The 8,229-nt window shown below is 35.6% G+C and overlaps 1 protein-coding gene across 1 annotated transcript in view; it reads right to left on the minus strand.

The window, feature by feature from the left end:
• Positions 1–4,079, minus strand: part of LOC107690050 (60S ribosomal protein L7-like 1) — a 5,313-nt gene extending 1,234 nt beyond the window's left edge. The window contains exons 1-6 of the mRNA XM_016488279.1: positions 4,041–4,079; positions 2,609–2,721; positions 1,843–1,951; positions 1,593–1,756; positions 1,129–1,266; positions 751–860 (exon numbers count right to left, since the gene is read on the minus strand). Of these exons, the coding sequence (XP_016343765.1) occupies positions 751–860; positions 1,129–1,266; positions 1,593–1,756; positions 1,843–1,951; positions 2,609–2,721; positions 4,041–4,079 (673 nt within the window). The remainder of the gene's footprint in view (positions 1–750; positions 861–1,128; positions 1,267–1,592; positions 1,757–1,842; positions 1,952–2,608; positions 2,722–4,040) is intronic.
• Between the last annotated feature and the right edge of the window lie 4,150 nt (positions 4,080–8,229).

Here is an 8,229-nt window from a genome sequence, read left to right on the forward strand (position 1 = left end):
CCTATATCTTGAATTATGTGATCATTCTAAATGCATTTTAATAGACTGATTCATGCAGTGAAAGAAGGCACTCTAAATGCGTATGTGCACTAGTTTAACCGGTTAACTTTACTAGACTTTATCACGTAATGTATGCATGCACTCTGTAGGTGTGTTTTGTTTGCTTTCTCTGCCAGCAGGTGGTGCGTTTGGTAGAAATATAACGGTTTCTCCGATAATGGCAGAACACAAAGCAGCGCAGCACCGGACTATGAACCTGCAGCATTTAATGAAATCATAGCCTTTTGAAGTTTAATTGTCACATTGAGCCATATCGCAATTCTGGTCTTTCCGTCCCCAAATTTAAAGGGATAGTTCACCCAAAAATGAAAATTTGATCTTTATCTGCTTACCCCCAGGGCATCCAAGATGTAGGTGACTTTGTTTCTTCAGTAGAACACATTTGACGATTTTTAAGTCCAACCGTTGCAGTCTATCAGTCTTATAATGCATGGCAATGACATCTTGAAATCATAATTAAGACTTTCTTGTACAATTTAAGACTTTTTAAGACCCCGCGGAAACCCTGTACTGTCCTTTTTCCCAACACGATTGCTGTCAGGTCCAATATAGTTTACACTGCCCCCTTTTTGCAAAAAACGGATTACATAATTCCTTTTACTTGTTAAAGTTCATTCTTTTCTGTTAGGTCCTCCAAAATCCCCAATCTCCCACTGAATGAAATGTATCTACCATGTCCCAATTACTTACCGAGATGCTGTTCTATGATTGTATTGTCGGTCAGAGGAATCTTCCTCTTATCAATCCTCGCCAGACCTCTTTTCAATATGAGTTCACGGACTGATTTCAAGTTGGGATAACTGTTAAGATAACACAACAATAAATAAAACAAGTGAAATTCACTAAAAGAAAGACAAAAAAAACACTGCCAGCCTTTTAAATCCAAAAAAGCCTAAAACGCTGGAATATGCTACACAACTTTTGCAGTTTTTTGTCCCGATTTACAGTCTGGAAGACTCAACAACAGTTGCTGAAAGTCAACGCCAATGCCAATCTGCAGATCTGGTGTTTTTTAAATCTGTTCAGATATTTTTTTTTAAGTAAAATGGACATTTTATGATTACTCACCCCCATGCAACATAAGGCTCCACAGACTTAAGCATTTTTATAGAAGCCTTGCTGACTTTCACAAAGGTGCCACTGAAGATCTTCCTTAGCCTCAGCATCTGAATGGCCTTGATCACTTTGGGGCTCACACCTTTGACCCTACAAGCAATCATAAGAGAATTTTAAACTACAAAAATTTTTCAAGCAGATGTGGAACAATCAATAAAGGAATAGTCTTAAAGTATTCTTACAGGAATAGTTTGCCCACAAATGAAAATCATTTCACTCTTTCATCTTACTGTCAAACATTTCACAACAGATACAGTATGTGTTTTTGTTCACATAATAAATATCAGTTGAGTCTAAGTGTACTTTTTCCATCAGGTGTAGAACAACATGAAGGTGAGTAAATGATGACAGAATTTTCATTTTTGGGTGATCGATCCCTTTAACCTCGTTGTGAATGATGCATAAGTCCGCATTACTCTCTGATGCGGACAGCAAACACCAGGCTGTTCTTTGCTGGCGGCATGGGCGGCGGAGGTCTATGTTTGAGTCTGGCGAGTCGTGTCCCATCTCGACTCTTCCTCTTGCTGTTTTTCAAAAACTCCTCCAAGCGCTTAAACTTCAAGGGAATTCCTTTTTGAACCTGGTCAAGTTTTGACAATTTCAGCTTTGTTCTGAAGCAATTATTGGACTATTCATAAAAGCAGGTTATTGAGAAAGAATTCTCACTTTTCTCTTCTGCTGTAACGCAAGTTTAGCTTGAGTAGCTTTGATAGCCTGGTATGCCTTGCGTTTCTTGAGAAGGTTTTCAGGAACAAGCTTGATTACTTTTTCAGTTCTGAACAAAACACACCAAATATGCACACATTTTATTAAGAATTAATAAATGTAAAGACATTCTTAATCAAACCTGACCACTTAAGTGTGTAAAATGATTTAACTTTACTTCGACGTAACTACAAAGATAATGACATTAGCGTACACACCAGCGAACTTTATCGTCTGTTTATTCTAACATGCTCGTCTGCTGCTTTAAATTCTCGAGCTCGTTATAGCAGGATCGATTCTGATTGGCTGTCAATGATTTTATCGTTCATCAGCTGGGAAAAAAATCGTTCAGAAAATTATTCCAACAATATCGTTTCTCTGTGCCTTTATCGTTATAGCGGTGGTGTGGACTCTGCTATTCGTCATCCTCATCCCTGCAGAGCAGAACTTTGTTATTGTCCGGTTCAGATTTTTTTTTGCACATGCTACATTAAATATGGAGCTGTTTTCCTCAAGTTGCCTTCAAATGAGCTACCAAAGATTATGTCCATCGCATGTGCAGATTTTTATTTTTTTTACTTTTATTCGGTCTTCTCACTATCATTTGGATATTAAACGCCAGCAATAAAAATAAATAGCTACTTTTAACTGATACATTCAGAGAGCATATCTATCATGTGACTTTCGGCATAAAGCCTAAATCGTCAGATAAGCGTTTCATTCTCACGTGTGGGATCGTGGGGTCAAGAGCTGGTAACATGCAAATTCAAGTTTGTTTTCAAATTTTTTTTTAGAAAAACTGCTTTCCGTACAAACAAATTCCACCAAGTACAAATAAATCTAATGATCATTAATATAAGGCTAGTTCAAAAAGAGAAGCTAACGCAAGTTGTTTTCTCCATACTGCCAGCCTGTACACAATCTAGCCTACTACAGCAACCAATTCCCTAAAATCACATTTAAATACGTAACTTATCTACAAATTACGATACGGACAGTCAGTCGTAAAGACCGGAGCTGAAAAACAAATGGGAATGGTCAGGAGTAGGCTATAAACAGAGCCTCAGATATCAGTTCAGAAAAACGGTGGATCCATGTGAAAACAAGCTCTACATAATCCCCCATATACTTTGGTTTATATATTGTTATCCGGAAAAATGATTATTCCAAAAAATTTAAGAAATTATATGTATACTAAAAAACGAAAGAATCTTTTAAGACGTTCACCACAGATTGGCTGCGTCCGAAACCGCCTACTCAATGAGTAGGTACTTAATTTCATTAAGTACTTACTTAACGAGCGCTAAAAGAGTAGGTACTCTACAGCCAAATCTCGAATGCGATCCAGGCATCTTCTTCTTCTTTTGGTTTTATGGCGGGTTGCGAACCAACTTAATAGGTGCATGCCGCCACCTACTGTGATGGAGTGTGAAGAGAATGTACCTTTTCTCACCTAAATCTTAAATTCTGTTAATTATTCCACAATTCTTAAGAAATCTCATGATTGCACTTATTTGTTTTCCTGCATTTGGACCATCATTCAGAATACTACTTAATGAAAATTCTTTAACTCCTAAGGATTGTAATTCATCTTTAAGTCGATCCCTTTCTCTTTCATATGCTGTACATACCATCATAACGTGTTCCACTGATTCCTCTGTTAAACAAACATTACATAGACCAGTATTATGTTTCCCTATAATGTATAGTGTTTGGTTAAGATTTGAATGTCCTGTTCGTATATGTGTTAAAATGACTTGTTCCCTTCTACTTATGTTATGAATGATTTTTCTTCTCTTTATACTCCTTTGTACTTTGTGATAATGCCTACCTGTTTGACATGAGTCCCAGTATATCTGCCATACAATATTGCATGCATTTAATATTAACTGTTTCCCTTCTATTCTGCTGAGTGCAATATTTATACTTGGATCATCCATATTTAAGGATTCTTTAGCCATTTTATCTACCTCTTCATTACCTTGAATTCCCACATGTGCAGGTACCCATATAAACCGAGTAATTATCCCTATCTGTTTAATACTATATAGTGTAATCATGATTTCTATTAAAATGTCTTTTCTATTTGATTGCCATGATTGTAAACTCATAAGAGCTGCCATTGAGTCAGAGCATATTATTACTTTATCCGGTCTTACTTCATATACCCACTCTAATGCCATAAGGATAGCTACCATCTCTGCTGTATATACAGAAGTACCATCCGTAATTCTTCCAGCCTTCCTAACCTGAAATTCTGGAATGCAAAATGCAGCACCTGTCCTTCCAGTTTCTATGTTCTTTGATCCATCTGTGTAAATTTGGAGAAATGAATAATGCATACTTTTTATATATTCTTTGACATATGCTTTTAAATTAAACCCCTCCCCCATTCCCTTAATTTATTTATGTACATTTAAGTCAACTTCCGGTTGTTCTAATAACCAAGGTGCTATTGGAGGAGTTACTATTACCGATGCAAATTTATTTGATTCTATTCCAGTTTCATTGATCAATTTCTTAATTTTCCATGCAAATCCTTTACCTGGTTTATTTACTGTTTCCCAACTTTCATTAAGTACTTCTCTTACAGGATGATCCTCTCTTTGGCCCTGAAGATTAATCCAATATGCCATGGCTAGTTTTTCTCTTCTTAAATGTAGAGGCATTTCTGAGGACTCCACCTGTATTGCTGCAATTGGTGTCGTCTTAACTGCTCCTAGAACCAATCTTAGTGCTTTAGCTTGCATAATATCTAGTTTTGTTAAAGATACACTTTAGAGATACACTGAGCTTGTATGTAATTATAAGTCCTGAATTATTAATAAAAAAAGAACATAAGATCGACAGCTGCACTAACACCTCATAGCATCAGTAACTCCACAACACTGCCTAGTAGTTTTCCTCGGCGTTTGCAATATTTGTAATATCTGCACGAAGGAGACGTCGATCAGCTGCTAGAAGATCTCGCCTTTGGAGAAGACTGTTAATTTTACACTCAGAAAATTGAAGTATTACTACTTAGAAGTTAAGATTACCCCAGAATGCATTGCTAGCCCACCCCAACACTTATGAACAATAATAATGATAAATGCTGACCAATAATACTTTACTTTATTAATCGCATCCTCCATGACTAAAATTTCCTGGATTTTGAGTGTGAATCTCTATTGAATTCATATTTTTAAAAACAAAATGTCACTGTCTCACATAATATCAAACATTCACACCAACACACATACACAACAAAAAGAAAACAAGTAGATAGAATAGAAAAAGAATAGAGAGAGCTAGTGTTAAGAGGCCTTTTTTTAAAGGAAACAAGCAGTTGGAAAACGAATAGAGAGTGCAAGTGTTAGAGGGTCAAATATAGATGGAAGAGATGTGTTTTTAGCTGTTTCTTGAAGATGGCTAAGGACTCAGCTGCTCGAATTGAGTTGGGCAGGTCATTCCACCAGGAGGGAACAGTTTATGTATATATATATATATATATATATAAAAAAAGCCTAATTAAGAGTATATATGTTTATTAAACTTTATGACTTAGCCTATAAAAAATGTTGCATGAGTGTTTGTTTTGCATCAAAATAGACCATGCATTTTTATCAGTGATCATCATTGTGTATCATCCAGGTACAGTGCAACACATGGTCAAAGAACAGATGACAGAGAATAGCATCAGTGTAGGTTGCAAAATGTTTATTAGGCCACTGATATGGTGGTGAATGGTATTTCATTCATTGCCAGAAAACCGTTTTAAAACTTATGATCATCGTGTATCATCCAGGTACAGTGCAACACATGGTCAGAGAACAGATGACACAGAATAACATCAGTGTAGGTAGCAAAAATTTGTAAAAATGTTTAATATTTTACATTGGAAACATGAAAAAAAAGAAAGAAATTTCAGCAACATGTTTTTGCAGCAGTGTATGATTGTACCATAGTTTACAACTAGACAGCAGACAATTCACAACCAGACAACATGGAGAATGTTGAACGGGGTAAGTTAAGACATGGATCATCACACCAGTATACTAAAAAATAAAAAAATGTCCACAGATACGTTTATAGGTTTATTTCATTTGTTGCAGGCAGTGATGTATTCAAAAAATGATAACCACTAATAACAGACACAGTTTTAAAGCATCGCAAGCTACAAATGAAGAGCACAAATAACTGAAATCAATGTAGCTTATAAACCGGTCTGCAGTTATATCTACTGGGCTCACAACCACACACACATACATATATATATATATAATACTACATTAATTCAGCTGGACATACTTTCCTTATTTTCTCCACAACAAATGACCAAGCAAGCGCAGACACTGACAAGATACGCGATACAGAATGAGACCAAACGCGATATCAGGTGTATATGTGTATATATATATGTGTATATGTGTATATATATATGTGTATATGTGTATATATATATGTGTATATGTGTATATATATATGTGTATATGTGTATATATATATGTGTATATGTGTATATATATATGTGTATATGTGTATATATATATGTGTATATGTGTATATATATATGTGTATATGTGTATATATATATGTGTATATGTGTATATATATATGTGTATATGTGTATATATATATGTGTATATGTGTATATATATATGTGTATATGTGTATATATATATGTGTATATGTGTATATATATATGTGTATATGTGTATATATATATGTGTATATGTGTATATATATATGTGTATATGTGTATATATATATGTGTATATGTGTATATATATATGTGTATATGTGTATATATATATATATGTATGTGTATATATATATATGTATATATAAAGGGTTGAACGACTTCAGATTTTTTTAAAGTCGACTTTTATGTGATGAAAGTCGAGTCGAAGTCGCTAAGCTATTTTATTGAGAAATAATGAACAAATAAGTCTGGAGCATTTCCGCGCTGAATGATTATGTGCGCGTGATGTATGCGCTACTGTTTGTAGCCTATGTGTGTGCGTTACAGTGCAGCAGCGCATTAGATTAGAACGGCGATTAATGACTATGTCAGTATCTTACCCACATCTTCTACCTCATATACTTATTCTACATTCTCTTCATTAAACCTGTATTATTCAGAAACTGAAACAACACATTTACCTTACTATGCCTCGTTTATAATGGGTTTTAATGTTTTTGTCTCGTCGCTCCGTCCGGACAGGGCATCACAGTATGGTAGGGGCGTAACATTTCTGTCACACGCTTGAGGTATTCGGCCAATCACAACGCACTGGATAGCTGGCCAATCAGAGCACACCTCGTTTTTCAGACCGATGAGCTTTATAAAAATCAAGGCATTTCAGAAAGGGGGGGCATAGAAGAGAAACAATAATGTACAGTATGTGGAAAATAATGTGTTTTTTCAACCTTAAACCGCATAAACACATTTCATTACACCAAATACACAACTAATGTTCTTTTTAGCAACATCATATGACCCCTTTAAAGGGTTAGTTCACCCAAAAATGAAAATTATGTCATTAATTACTCACACTCATGTCGTTTAAACCGTAAAATTACGAAGCTACGAGAATACTTTTGTTGTTTTACGTCCAGTGGATATTCTCCAAAATGGCACCAGGGTGATGCGGAGGAGACGAATTGTTGAATAAAGTCGTTATTTTTTTTCTTTTGCACACAAAAAGTATTCTCGTAGCTTCATATAATTATGGTTGAACCCCGGATGTCACATGGATTATTTTACAGATCTCCTTCCTACGTTTATGGACTTGGGAACATTTCAGTTGCGTTGCTGTCTATGCAGGGTCAGACAGCTCTCAGATTCCATCAAAAATATCTTAATTTGTGTTCCAAAGATGAACGAAGGTCTTACGGGTTTGAAACGACATGAGGGTTAGTAATTAATGACAGAATTTTCATTTTTGGGTGAACTAACCCTTTAAGCAGCTCTTAATGTCGATCATGGATCAAATCGATTCACCATTGCAAACAGTGACTATATCTGTGCTGTTTAATGCATTTGAGACATTGTGTTTTCCTCAGTGCATAACTGACATGTCACATGTATATTTTTCATCTGTAACTGTTAGAAAGTCACGCAAACATATCCATTTCGCTGTCAGGAGTGGGCGAGGCTTAAGGCGGGCGTACAAAACAAGTAAAAAAAAATAGGCTAATAAATAATTCACATATCAGACAATGTAGAAATATTGGACACAACTATGGGGAACCATTGTGCAGCAGCAAGCATCACAACAAAAAAGGAACCTCCAGGTTGATCTAGGAAAATGTGTGAAAATGTATAGGGCCCCATTCCTATATTTTGCCTGGGGCCCCCAATTC

The sequence above is a fragment of the Sinocyclocheilus anshuiensis genome, unplaced genomic scaffold, assembly GCF_001515605.1.
Source record: "Sinocyclocheilus anshuiensis isolate Anshui unplaced genomic scaffold, SAMN03320099.WGS_v1.1 scaffold1733, whole genome shotgun sequence".
NCBI lineage: Eukaryota > Metazoa > Chordata > Actinopteri > Cypriniformes > Cyprinidae > Sinocyclocheilus > Sinocyclocheilus anshuiensis.